General features: G+C 40.3%; 1 protein-coding gene and 1 long non-coding RNA gene across 10 annotated transcripts in view; one reads left to right on the top strand and one right to left on the bottom strand.

Annotated features, from left to right (window-relative positions):
- Positions 1-1,521: 1,521 nt before the first annotated feature.
- Positions 1,522-14,439, bottom strand: part of NFKB1 (nuclear factor kappa B subunit 1) — a 61,595-nt gene continuing 48,677 nt past the window's right edge. For 8 of the 9 annotated variants that reach the window (XM_026078411.1, XM_026078416.1, XM_026078413.1 and 5 more), the window contains 9 exons: positions 11,401-11,515; positions 9,072-9,273; positions 7,749-7,918; positions 6,799-6,901; positions 5,602-5,717; positions 4,670-4,736; positions 4,146-4,318; positions 3,829-4,006; positions 2,103-2,836 (listed from right to left, as the gene is read on the bottom strand). In XM_026078411.1, the coding sequence (XP_025934196.1) occupies positions 2,658-2,836; positions 3,829-4,006; positions 4,146-4,318; positions 4,670-4,736; positions 5,602-5,717; positions 6,799-6,901; positions 7,749-7,918; positions 9,072-9,273; positions 11,401-11,515 (1,303 nt within the window). In that variant the 3' untranslated portion in view covers positions 2,103-2,657. Of the gene's footprint in view, positions 2,837-3,828; positions 4,007-4,145; positions 4,319-4,669; positions 4,737-5,601; positions 5,718-6,798; positions 6,902-7,748; positions 7,919-9,071; positions 9,274-11,400; positions 11,516-14,439 lie in introns of all 9 variants that reach the window. The other variant, XM_026078415.1, reaches the window with a different exon arrangement.
- On the top strand, positions 2,743-8,123 carry LOC112972217. The gene is made up of 4 exons (XR_003255587.1): positions 2,743-3,090; positions 3,662-3,717; positions 3,973-4,043; positions 7,796-8,123. It is a non-coding gene; the product is annotated as an uncharacterized LOC112972217 (long non-coding RNA).

Below are 14,439 nucleotides of genomic sequence, written 5' to 3'. Positions count from 1 at the left end.
TTCCTCTTGGTGAGCCCATATCCACTGTACACCTTCCCAATACAAGTAAGGAGGCAGCAGCATGCTCTCATGCTTCCCCTTTCCCCTGGCCTCCTTCCAGGTGTCACCTATACAAGCAAGCGCAACCCATACAGGGGGACCTTCCACTAATCTGAAAAAAGATGGAGCAGAAAGTATAAACTATGTGTTTTAGTATTTTTCTTTTCATTGGGCTGTTTGAGGGAAACACTAGACTTTCCAGTAGGCTTCACTCTGTCAGATGAGTACAAAACAAGAAGATACAAACATGTCTCCTGCTAGGGCTCTGTGCCTTGCTGTTTTGTGCCATACAGCCTACAATGCAGCTGGGGGGGGGGTTCTGCATCCTACGGTTACCTACTTCTGACAACAGGTGCAGCATGCCTGCAACACATACTTAAGGAGCTAAGGGTTAAAGCAGATGGGAAAAGGTGTCCCCTTATGTGACTTGACTGTCACGATAGGAAATTTAGTGTTCCTGTTTGAGTTGCTGAGAATATTTCTAAATTAATATTGTTCTATTTCTAAATCAATATTGTTCTATTTCTAAATCAAGAAAGCGTCTGAAGCCTCTTTTGTTAAATAGACTGCAACTGAGTTGCTGCAGACGGATAGCGAGGAAAGAAGAAAGACTGACATTTAAAGCACTTGAATACAAGGGGCCTCAGACAGATCTCCCGCTGTTCATTGCGTGATCAGTAACCTGATGAATAGCTATTATGCAGCATTTGGTCACAAAATGCTTAGGGAAATACAGGCCCAGATGTCTTCTGTTGGTTTAAAAGCAGAGCTGTGTCAGAAGTAAGGCTAAAAGTGCTAAGCAACAGCCAGCTCACCCTGGTGACCTGCGGGATTGTGGAAACCTGGATAAAAGTCTCTGCCACCCCCTGAGCTGTGCTGAAAACTCTGTGACAGTAGAAGGTGCATTTGACTCGGACAGCAGCTCTGACAAGAGTGAAAATGTCCCCACCCCCCCATACCCTGGAACATGAGAATTTTTGACTGTTTCTGGGTAAAAAGAATAGTTAGAGCTGGAATGCAAAGAGAATGCTAGACAAGTAAATTCATTGAACAAAAAAATCCATGAACCTATGATACCGCACATATAGCTTATACGTACAATAATTGAAAGACTGGCATTTGTACCATTGTCCATCCTGTTTCTCTGGAAGTAATTCAGAAATTCAGCTGGGTATAAAATTATTTCACAAGTTTTTTTCATTGATACAGGTTTAATTCATTACAGCAAATACTGCATATTTTTGAATATGGAGACTGAATTGCTACAACACTAACAATTTCTGAACTTTGTCTTGATTTCCTGTCTCCCCCCGGGGGCTGCACCCAGGTTACTGAGGACTGAGGTGAGCCGAGAGCATCGCTCCATCAAATCTCCAGCTTTGCATCAGGACAGCTGGCTGCAAATAAGTGATAATGGTTTGACCCTGCTCATTACGCTTCCTCACAGAATCTCTTACCTGTTCTGTATTCTCGGTAAGGCCAATGTTTGTAACTGTTACAACCACCATTGCAGAATTACCATGAAGCAAAAAGAAATGCTGCTCAGGAGCACAGTTATGGAGGAGCTTTTAGATGGTTCTTGCTTGGGACATCTCAGAGTTTTGCTGAGATGCTAAATAAGTTGATTTCAGTGGAAATGATTATCTGCTGCTATAATTACGAGAAGAGAGAACTAACAGAGACCATGAATCAGAGGCTTTAGTTCCAAAGCAGAGACATAGCACAGCTGCTCAGCAGCAACTGATGCTCCTGGCTTCCTCCTGTAAAAGATATCTGAGCTTTAACACAAGCTGCTTCAACCCTTCCTTTATTTTAGTACTTGGAAATAAACATAATTTTGCATCAGTTCCTAAAACTGAAATGATAAATCTTTAGTAGCTCTACTTGAAAAATAGGTAAGAATTGCAGCAAGTGTAGACAAGAGATTTCATTTTGGATTTTTATTATAAAAGTAAAATAAAAATAAGCATTTAAAAAGCACACTTTTTTAAAAAAGAAACTGATATAAAAACTATTTACAAATAGGAAAATGCTAAACTTGGAAAAAAATTTGAATAAGAGGCACCAAAGTTAAGTTTAAATACATTAATTGAAATATACAAGATTCTTTTTTAAAATTGTCTTTTCTGTTTCAGAGTAGTCATTGTTGTGATTAAAGTCATGATTTTTCTTTGCCAGCTATTTTATGAGCTTTTTTCATGGAACTGTGCTGCAGAAATTGTGACGGGATAAGCTAGAAGCTGTATCCTTTGATTGCTCTGTGTGCCTTACCTCTTTTTAAATGAGTTGGTATTATGCATTAACAAGGAGTGACTTTCATCTAAAAAGGAAAATCCTCCCAAACCAGAAGAGCTCAGTCAGTCATTCACAGTGTCCAGTCCTGTGTATTAATGTGGCACTAGAGCCCTGGTTATCGTATATGGTTTGTAAATAAACAAAGTTAAATGTACTTGAGGAAGGAAGCAATGGTTACAAGTTGCATGCTGAAGTCGCAGTTGGTTCAGGTGTGTGTGTGGTTCCTCCAGCGCGGTTTTGGTTGTGAATTTACTTCCCTCTGAACAGGGTGACAGACATGTTAAATGTCATGTTTGTTCCTGTAATTGCACTTTGCTAACTAGCTATATTTTACTTTGCACTGAACTTTCATGTCCATAGCCCAGGGTAATTTTGCTAAGTGTTATTGATGACTTGCTGTTCAGAGACTCGGAATAAGTAAAGCTCAGTTTGCGGAAGGAGGTCTCCACACCACTGTCACACATGCTTTCATTGTCTTGAAATTTGCTATTATAAAGTTCACCTGAGAGAGAGAAGAAGGAAAAATGTTACAGTTTCTTCTGTTTCAGTCATGTCCGGAACAGCCTGAGGACTATATGGCAGTAGTAAAGCTGTTGTATAGGAGAACTCTAACTGTAACTCTTCCTTTGCAATGCGAAAAGTGCTGAATGGTTTTAACTGGCCAGATGATATGATCTGATGCACTGCTGTCTGCGATCATCTGCTGTCACGACTGGTCAGAGCTGATGGGATTAGAAGCCCCGTGCTCTGCTGGAGGTAATGCTGTCACACCACACCAGAGGCAGGACACTGTAGGAGTGTGGTAGTAGCAGGGTGAAAAGTTCTCTGGACCTCAGATGCGTAGACTCTGTGCAAACGCATAGCTCCAGGATGAGGCCCCTAAAACTCTCCCATGCTATTTCACTTAGAGATTTCTTTTTGAGATAAATACCTGAATAATTTTTATCTAGTTAAAGTGAGCCTGAAATACAAAGAGTTCAGTAGCAGCTATCACCTGTGCGAGATCCACAAAGGAGTGCCTGATGGCAAGAGAATTGTATCTGACTTAAAGGTATGGTGTGGGCTCAGTGCTACTGAAACACCAGTCAGGATATTATGGAGTTCAGTATTTTGTTTTTTTGTAAACAGCCGCTTCCAAATAACATGTGATGCAGTCCATTCATGTTAAAAGCAGCAGAACCCCTCCTACTCCCTTCAGTATTAATCAAAAGACACTTATCCCTGACTCCTATCCTTAGGTTCAAGGAGTTGTTAATATCAGTAAATGGTAGATGGCTGGTTTTAGAAAAAGGAGCCAATAACTGCTCCTTATTTCTCTCTCTTCTAGGCCTGGCAAATGTATAAATGAGGAAGTCCTGCTGCAGTAAAATATTTCTGGAACTGGTAAGCAGCTCAGGCATTATGTGTGTAAGCAACTGGAAAATCTATTAGCAGTCCAAGAAAGCAAAAAGAACAGAAAAGTGTTTTAAGCTCTTGTCCTGCTGTCAGTCTTACCTGTCTGTCCTTTTGTGGAAGAGGGTGGTGATGGTGAGGGAAGAGCTTCTACTGTGCTGTCCTCCTGGTGAGACTGGCTTTGTGAGATGGATAGTGCTTTCTGAATGACTTCAACGGCTTCTGTGTAACCCATTTGTCTCAAAGCAGCGATCAGCTCTTGAATTGTACCACCAGAAACCTAAGCGAGAAGACGACGTAAGATGGTTGTCCTGCAGGTACGCTTGCTAAAACTGAAGGCATACGCTGTCTCACTGTGCAGGAGAACAGTGTTCTCCACGTGCCTGTCTGTCCTTTAAGACTTGTTAAGGCCACGTTACCTCGTAGTTATCTAGCAGAGTTTTCGATGGGGAAGGGCTCAACCTGAAAGCGTTGTTAAGTATGCCAAGACCCAGTTTTTGTGCTAGGGTAGACCAGTTTTTGTTTGGATCAGGTGCTTCTAACAGTTTGTAAAGCTGCATCTTGGAGCTTTCATTCAGCTCTCTCATATGTCCTAGGGAACAGAGAAAGACATTAGTTTATTATTTATACAAATCATGCACCAGTTCATTTCTAAGCAGAAACAAAGCCATATTAGAGAGATACCTATTTTAGTGTCCATCAGTCACAGTATTTACTRTTATGTAACTGTAATAGTAAAAATATACTACTTTGTCTTTGTGACCTACCTCTAAACAGAATCATGCTCCTTTTAGGAATCTGTGGGGGTTTTCTTTCCCCGCCCCCTTTCATAATATCAGTTACAAACTTATTGCAGAGCAACAATTTCTTCAGCAAGGACACTTTCAGTACTCAGCTGTTAGTTACTAGAGGGTTATTGTCTGATCTTCTTTATAGGTGTTACCTTGTGTCAGTAAGTCCTCTGAAACCACTGCTGACTCATAGGGTTTGCCATTTAATATGTCATACACCTAAAAGAATTCAGTAAAATTAATATTTACAAGAAACCTGATTATTGTTTATTATCTTGTGAAGTCTCAGTAGTGTTGTCTAAAACTCTGTTTTCATCTGTAAATAGGCAATTTTTCTGTCCCAGGATCAGTATGACTAAAAATACTGCAGAAGACCTGGGCAAAGTTTGAGGGGAAACCTTGAGAACTTAATCTCCCTTGCCCTTTAGCTATGTAATCTGGCAAATGATAATGTGTTTTCAAGGTATGGAGGAAGTCTTTGCTGTAAATAAAATCTGGCTGTCTAAGTAGGCGTTATCTGCCAGCAACAAGTAATTTAAAATAAAGCATGGTTTAGATTTTCACCTAAGGCACCACTTCCCACCCCAGCTCCACGTGATCAGAGCTGCTGACTGCTTGTGCCTTACGCTCAAAATTAAACCAGCTGCATGCATTCAGATACTAAAGCATCTACGTGTAGGGAAAATACACTTTAGTGTCCTAGCCAAAGCATCTAATTCTGAAGAACACGCAGCAAAGAAACCTGCTACAAGCATCTCGCCCTGAATACGTGCCTTAAAATACATGTCTTAAAATACATGCCACCCAATCAGCTAAATACTTTCCCCTCTTGAAGACTCTAGTGCAACTATTTCAAGAAGTGCCTGGTTATTCCTGTCTTAGTTTAAGCAGTCTGTTAAGTGGAACTTTCTGCCAATGCTGTTTCATGATTTCTGGTAGCTTGCTTAGTTTATTTTTTGATAGCATTTTAGGAGCTCTGGTAAACTTGTCACCAATGAAATAACTATGGACCACAAAACAAGTTCACTGAGAGCTGAAGCGTCATTTAGTATTCAAAAAAAGAGAAAAGATCCAGACCACATACCTCACAGTTGGCCGCCATATCCAGTGGTGTCGTTCCAGGCACAATTCCTTCATCGTCATCTTTTACATCCTCTAGATCAAACAATGGCTCAAAATTCTCAATATGAGGATTTGCACCTGGAAAATGAGGATTGAAAAATATCCTAAGAAAAGGTTTTGGCTTTCTTTTTGGCAGCATTTAATATATACATTTAAATTTTGAATGGCAAATCTTTTACTAAAACTTAAGCTAGCCTTTTATATTAAGTTAACAAATAGATTTTTTTTTTTTTTTTTTGTATCCACTAAAAATTTAAGTGCTGTCATGTCCCTGTATAACAGTACTGTCTCACAGAATCACAGAATGGTTGAGGTTGGAAGGGACCTCTGGAGATCACCTAGTCCAACCCCCCTGCTCAAGCAGGGTCACCTAGAGCACATTGCACAGGATTGCATCCAGGYGGGTTTTGAATATCTCCAGAGAAGGAGACTCCACAACCTCTCTGGGCAACCTGTTCCTGTCTCCATTATACAGATGGAAAACATCAAAAGCAGAGCATTAAGGGCCAAAGAAGGAACTATGCTTACATTTAAACTGGCTTTCAGTCCCATTCTTGGCTCAGACAGAGCATGTGTGATGAAGTGATGGGGTGGTGCTTCTTTTCTTTAGTGTCAGAGAAAGTGCGAGTTATTTAAAGACCAAGTGCACCCCCTGAGCTATGGGAGGCTTAGCTTTCTATTTCAAAAGTGAAAAAACAGGTATAATGGATCTAAATAGAGACCTGGAAAGAATGCTCCAATAAATACTCAAAACTTACTCTGTTGCTACAGTGAAATGAAATAGGAGACATTAAGAAGCTCATGTTTCAGTAATGTTTTTCTTCATTTTTAAAGTAGTCTGACACTTGTCTCAACTGTATAAGAAAGTCTCTTTTCTGCTTCTTTAAATACAAGAATTTATAAAAGAAATACTCAAACTTCTAAGTGCTTGAGAGATTTGTTTCTTAATACAATTTGTTTCATAACCATTAGATGGTGCTAAAGAGTAGCACAGCCTCTGCAAGTGGGACTTCTGACTAGAAACAAACCTTCATGCTTTTAACATCCGATTTCTTCTGCTTGTTAAATAAGTTCACTGGCATATTCCTTTCTGTGCACAACCTTCTAATCTGAATTCGCACTGTAAAATACAACTCCCAGAAAATACATATTTTCCTACCTGCTGCTTTGAGGAGTGCTGCCAGTTTTGTAGAGCCCCTTCCAGCCGCTATGTGAAGAGGAGTTGTTCCATCATATGTAGTGCTGTCCACATCTGCATCACCCTAGTTTTTATTGAAAGACAAAAAGAGTGCTACTTGTGAATACAATACTTATGTCTGCATAAACATTTACTGTGCAAACATGCACCATTCCATGCCTGTGCACATAATACTTCTAATCATTCTTGAAAAGAAGGAATTAGAAAGTAACTACAACTGTCCACATGCAGGAACAGATGATGGTTTTGGGCTCCAATATTACAGCAGGGGCCACAGCCTAAAAACCCAAACAGGGTTAGGTAGATAAAACACAAAAGCCACTTTGCAGCCTGTATAATAGTTCTGTTATCTAATTACCCACAGTGGTTGGAGCCTGAGCTCGTGTGCACTGAAACCACCTTCCTGCTGCTCTTCAGGAGAGCAGGGAGGCTACTAACACGTTTGTGTGCACGTACCCGCGAGAGCTGCTGGAATTAGGGGTGTGTAGAATTAAGCGCACCAGGATCAAGGTGTTAAAGAAATGAGACAAGTATTTATAGATCTACACAACTATTGCCCTGTGCACATCTGTACATGCATTCCACTTCATAAAGATGAAGTGATTAACTTGTACATGAGCAGTTTCACTGGCCTCTGGGATTTCTCAATGCAAATTAAACATGGCATATGCGGTCAGGTTAGGGTCATAAACTGTAAATTCCTCAACTTATGCATAAGGTTCACTAGCCGTGCTGAACAAGTAATAACAAACAACACTAGCAATAATTTTGCTATCGTACCAATTTGAGCAAACAAGTCAATAAACAGAAAAAAAGGCTCTAGTTTCTGTTACACTTAATCACTTAAGAATTTTAAAGCCTTATTAAATATGTAAGTGAAATGACCTGAAAAAAAGAAATTTTGCCCTCACCTCAAGCAAAAGGCAGCCTGCCAAAGGGATGTTCTCTTGTTCAACAGCCAAATGCAATGCAGTTCGTCCAGATTTCTGTTCCTGAGCGTTGACGTTAACTCCAGCAGCAATCAGTTGTCTGAGACAGGACACGCTATTTGCCATCACCACCATGTGAATTGCACTGAGACCTACAGCAAAACAAAACCCACCCATCATGTGTGTTAATATTTGAAAAATTCAGAAATGTCAGAGTAACAAGTTTTCTGAGTACCCATATCTATAAGACTGTGTAAGATGACTGAGAGTTACTGTAGTTATCTGAGCACAAGTAATTTATTTTGCCTGGCTGTGCACTAAAAGATGGTATTAATAAAAATGCTCTTYGTGCATAAATTGGGACTAGTTGTGTTATTGATGGTGATTCAAAGCCATGCATGAAATTAAAAAAAAAAAAATCACAGCAAATTGCAATGTGAAATGGAAGTGGGGGGAACTAAAGAGCTCATCTAGACCATCTCTTTGCCTCAAAGGAGGCAAAGTTAGTACTGAACAATCAGGTACCCTGCACTGGCCCTGTCCGCTACTGAACAGTCTCTTCTAGAAATGTTCTGGGGAAAAATGGGTACGTTTTATTGCCATCTTCCTATAAGGTCACACTGCCCTTTCACCTTAGATTACCCTCACCAGCTCAAAAAGAGAATAAATCTTACACTTAGAAAAAAAATCCTCTCTAAGGAACTTAGCATGGGGTTTTGATTCACATATTGAAAATTTTAGCTCAGACATTTTAATCTACTAGCACAGGAGTTCTAAATTTAAATGACCTGTGCCATTGAAAAGTAGGAGATTTGGGGCTTCGTGGATATTTTATAGGCTCTAACTCTGTATAGTGACAAAGTACCAGATGTGAAACTTAACTTGACACTGGTCCAAGAAATGATTTTTGAGGGGATTTCATTCACTATAGAGGAAGAAACATTTTCTTCTGAGGGGATTTTTTTTTTTTTTTTTTTTTTTTTGAAACAGTGGTTGCATGAGGCATCTGAGGAGGAACACCGTGCTTGAAATTTTGTGACCAAAAAAAAAAGCTAAAATTCAAATCCACACTGTATCACGTGGACATTACCAAACCTTGTGTTCTGTACAACCAGGAACTCTACACATCTGTATTCCCTCGTATGTGACTGCAGGCATGTAAAAGCCAAAGGGTACCATTAGCAAATTTAGGAAAAGATGCTATTTCCAAGGTTTGTATCCATTTGTGTATAAACACTGTGTTGTCAAAAATGAATGCGCTTGTCCAGTAAGTATAAAATAAATACAACCATTATCTTTCCATACCTTCACCATTAGAAAGGTCAACCATCGGAGATATCTTCTTATGCTTAAGGAGTAGACTCAAAATCTTGTCGTCTCCTTCAGTAGCAGCTAAATGCAAGACAGAATTACCATGTCGATCCAGAAGGCTGACATCTGCTCCAGCCGTAAGCAAGTCTTCTACCACATCAGCCTGCTTTGTGATGACTGCCAAGTGCAAGGGGGTCTGGAGGTGACAAAGAAGTCGTGAGAAGATGAGTAACAGCTACATCACTTCTCTTTTAAACCAATAAAAGCTCTTAGTATGAGAAAATGTTATTCCACTTTGCAGCTAACAGAAGTGGAAAGCTGGCATGCGTACATTTCCTTCTAGCGTATCCTGCAAATAAGGTTCCTGCTTAGAAGAAATAAAAGCTGCCTTGGCCAATGTCAGGAGTCAGACTGCGGGAGGAAGGCAGGTGTTGCCTATTCTCTAGGCTGGGGGACTGACCAGGTCCTCCAAGAGGGGCCGTACCAGGGACTTGGGAAATGAGACGATCCCTGGCACCCCAGATCCTCTAACCCTGCTTCCGCTGCCCCGTAGCCAAGCTCCTGCTGTTGAGGAAGTGCATGCCCTTTTCAGAGCCGGTTCAAATCCTGCCTCTGCCACTGAACCATGCACTAACACTGCTCCCAAAGGACACGTTCACAGCCAGGGGTTTAGGATTTCCTTATCTCTCAAGACGATTGCAAAAAGAAAGTAAGAAAAACCTGTTCTGTGCAACTTGTCGAAGGGCAGAAGAACTGTATTTATGCAGCATCTTGTTGAGCTGGCTGTTCTCTATTTGCATACAAAGACACCTGTAGCACTGAGAGGTGCTTTCAGGCTGAGCGGTTTTAAATACCTCCAACAGCTGATTGTATACTGCATTCTTCAGAGTCTTGCCAGTAAACAGCATCACATATAACATTTTCAGAAATGTAATACGTGTGTTTGTTTAAACAGGAAACCATCCCAGTACATGTTGGGAATCGTATTCCCAACACTGAAAAGATCTAAAAATTGTGCAGGATTTTTATCTACCTCCATGTTATATTAACGGAGGACTGTAGAAAAGGACTCATTCCAGCTCTCATAATGTACAATAAGCTTGTATTTGTCAACAGAATCATCAACATACTTGCAATTAATTACTGCCTCTGTAGGGCACATGTATGATTCAGCTTTCAGAATATCTGTACAGAAGGAAAATCCTAGCCCAAGCCTGCATTCCCTCCCACCACTGGCTTAAGGTTTAAGCAGGTAGGAATAGCTATAGATGCCCTGGTAGCTACAGATTTCTTTCTTTTATGGAGCGCAGCTTTGCTTCCCATTTCTATTAAATAGAGGACACACAGAATTAAATTCATAATTTCCTACTTGCTTTCATCAGCCTCCACATTTCAAACTTCCTTTATAGGAACATAAATATGAAATGTGGAAGAGAACAAAAAGTCATAATAAAGCCTCTGGGATTATCAGTGTAGAATGAAATCCTGCCTTTGCCATTTACAGCTCTGAGCCGAACAGAAAGGAACAGCACCAGCATTGGATTGCTGCCCTATAATGTCCAGGTGGTCAGTCACCTTTGGGACAACTGAACGGTGCACGCAGCTGAAAAGAGCTTCTTTTTCAGGCAGGTTTCCACAGCTCTTTTGAAAGCACCTCTGAGTTGTTACAATACAAAAACCTAGGCTCTGTCACAGATAAAGTTGAAGAGAGAGAATTGTGTCTGGCAGTTAACAGTTTGTTCCCCACTAGGTAAAAGACATGGTGATGGCTTTTTTTGTTGTTTTGTTACAATGTGAACCAAGAAATTAAAGGGAGATCTTGAAGCTCATACGACGGGCGCAAATACCAGCTAGCCTACAGAAAAGGTGGAATTTGTTATAGCTTCCTATATGCCTATAGATAACTGATGACGCATCAACTGACTCATGAACCTGAGTTATCCTGTGTTAGAAAGGTCAAAAGAGACCCAAGTTGGCACACTGTAATCCACACCACTGGTTCAACAGAAGAACAGCCAGCTAATGAAGAAATACACTGAATAATTTAGTATATTTGTTCTGTTCTACAGCAAGCACATGGAGACATTTCTGTTTGCATCAAAGGGAGTTATGAATTAAAACAATGAAAACAGGCTCCTGCTCCTCCAGCACTTTACATTATGTCATTGTGTTCCTCTATCTATGACTGTCTAAACTTGTTTGCGCTACAGCCTGACCTGCTTACGCTGATGAATAAAGGAAATATAAGACAGACAATAAGTTGCACAAATTCTTCTTTGCTGGCTGAATGATCAACATCACCTGYACCACCACAACAGCATACCTGATAAAGGTCATTTCTCATGTTGATAACGTCACTACAGTTCAGATCTGGCACCACTTCTAAGAGGTTTTTCACCAGCTCAGTATGAAGGTGGATAATTGCTAAATGAAGGACGCTGAAACAAATAAACAGAAGAGCAGATTAATAAATTCACTTTATTTTCAAATTTATTATACAAATTTTAAGTCTTTGCTGTAGACCTGATTGAATTCTAACTGATATAAACACCTGACCATTAGAGGTCATGATTTCAGTACTAAATATCAGCACCTAAAATGAATCTTAACATAAAAAAAAAATTGTAAGGAGATAGCTTCGCTTAACCCTTCAATCAAAAAAGCAGAATTGGGGTGGTTTATGCTGGTCCTCAGCATGACTGTAACTACTACTCTAATAAATAAAAACTTCAGGTCACAAAATAATTGTTTCAGAACTTGTTTGAGATCCCTGGATTCTTTGTTGTTCTGATTTTTCATTTTTTGAATTATGCAGCACATGAACATTTCTTACTGTCAAAACCTTCCTTCAGAATTTCCGCAGGTCTCTCTGCAACTGAAGCAAATTTTCCCTTGGGGGTTTCCCCAGATCTGCGGGGTTTTCTTTTCTTCATTTTCAAACAGAAAAATGACTAAGGACTCAGGCCCAGTGACTAAGAGCCACAGGATTTGCAGCAGGAGCCAGAGACGTCATGCCAAAGGAAAAACTGGTTTTCGGACATGAGTGACCCCACACAGCAAGACACTTCATGTCCTCGCTCAGACCAATGCAGTGGCCTTTCCCATGTTCTCCAGAGCCAGCTCCTTCACCACCAGCAAACCTGCACTTGCAAAATGACACCAGGAACAAAGTGGGTTGTGAACCTCATCACCCCTGTCCAAAACAGCTTGATTTGTCACGGTCGCTTGAGGCTTCATTTCAAAGTTATCCCCTTTGTTTGGAAACATATCTTGCCAAACTCTCTCATAACTGATGCTGGCTAACTTCTAGACTTTTTAGCATATATTGCTGCTGACACACAAGTTCAGCATAGGACACATGATGCATTTATTAAGGATCCTGCTCCAGAAACATCTGAATATACTCAGATCTCAGCTTTCATCAGAAAAATAAAAAAGTTCCTTGCCATTTGCGGCACAGAGTCCTCTCGAGATTGACAGCACTCAAAACCAGAAGATATGTTAAAAAAAAAAAAAAGAAAAAAAAGAAAAAAAAAGATTTCTAAACCAAACTCATGCTGAAAGGCCCTGTTTTATTGGTCGTGACACTGCGATAGGCAGTACCATGGCACTTTTCCTCCCTCAGCTCTTCAGTACTGTTCAGTCCTACTACTGCCATAAGTGATCTGTTCCTCTGCTCTCTGGAAGATGCTTCTTACCTGCTCTATCATACTGACATTTTATTTCCAAATCCCACCTTAATAACAAATTTTGTCTTCTGCTAGCTTTAATTCTCTTTCCTGTGGCAAATATTTTAATTTTACCCTGTCACTATGCATGATGCTGTAAGGATCTGTTGACTAGACCCCGAAAGGGCAATCACCTCCATTTCTTAAACAGTCCTGCATCAACAACTCTGAAAATGCATTTCAGCACCTCCCTGGAGGCAGAGTGCCATAACACCCGCAGATTTCCGGACAGCTGTGCTACTGCTATAAATGCCGTAACAAGTGGTGCTACTGGGCGCCCACTGTAAATGCAGTAACATACACTGAGCACAGATTGATACATTTTGTCTCAGCGCCATAAAACACAGCAAGAGGTCCCATTAAAGGCATTTACATTCCCTACATACTACTTTAATGAAAGGTGAGCAAAATTATGGACAGTAACATTTCTTTAATGGCTTAAGCAACAATTTTATAGCTTTTGCCATATAATTTTAATGATTAAAGTGAAAATTAGGGGAACCAATTTAAGATTCTTAGCTTGTGGGGGGTTTTTTTATTAATTTTTTTATTAAACAGTTCCTGCAAGAGAGCTGGGAGACAATCACCCAGACTCTGTTTTGTTAAATAGTTGTAGAGCAATTTATATGRATTACCTGCTCACAGACCAAAACCCGTACCGGAGATTACGGGAGAGAGGCAACAAGAGCTGGAGCCTCACATGCTCACTTCTTGATCCAGAAAAAACTTATTTACCATGATCAGAAATACTTTGACTTTGTTCAAGTGCCCTGCAAGTCCAAATATGAGGGGCAACCTATTGCTGTTTAGGTGCAGGTCCTACTCGGTGGGACTGAGATCAACTTTTTTTTCTTTAAAACACAGAAGTTGTATTGTCCAAAGTGCTAACAGATTTTGTTGTTAGCTCCTGCCTCATTCATATCCCTGCTTTCTTCAAGGCAGACGTTAGGTTGCCATTTGGGAACAATGCAACTCAGGTAACTATCTCCGACTTTGTACTACTTAGTATATGCTGTTTATCCGTAATCTGAGGCCAATTTTCAGAGAAACTAGAGCAAAAGCGGTAGCCTCTCACAGAGTAACCGAACAGTGGGATAGCTTGTTTCGGTTGCTTGTAATTTTCCATGCAGCTAGAGACAGGAAGGCTTTTATGGCTTCTACTGTATGAAATACTGTGATTTAAGGAAACATAAATGATTGCACAGGGCCTACTCAAAGCTTGTCAGCTAAAAAGTGACAATGTGGAAGTGTCACTTGCTTATTCAAGAAAGATTATTCTTGCATGTGTTCAGAGACACTTCCACTGAATTTCATTTTACATAACTATTATTAATCAGTTCCTCACTGTATCTCATTCTTTGAAGTCCTGCAGAATCTGCATTGCTGTAGAGGAGCAAAATGAATTTCTACTCCAGCTCACATTATCAAAGGACCGATAAGCAAATAGCAGCAGCCAAGGCAGATTCCCCTGGCACAAACACCCATGCAATCTCTTGGAAGACACCAATATAGCACAGATGTAAGCAAGAGCCAAATACAGTCCTCTGTGAAGAGCTTTGTGTGAGTGGGAGAAAGCCAGTGCGGACCCTCCAGCCAGTGCATCTGCAACTTAAAGCTCCCTATAAAGACTTATG

This window comes from Apteryx rowi, unplaced genomic scaffold (assembly GCF_003343035.1).
Source record: "Apteryx rowi isolate R43461 unplaced genomic scaffold, aptRow1 scaffold_48, whole genome shotgun sequence".
NCBI classification, from domain to species: domain Eukaryota; kingdom Metazoa; phylum Chordata; class Aves; order Apterygiformes; family Apterygidae; genus Apteryx; species Apteryx rowi.
Note: the sequence above shows the minus strand (reverse complement) of the source record. Positions and strands in the feature narration are given on the sequence as shown.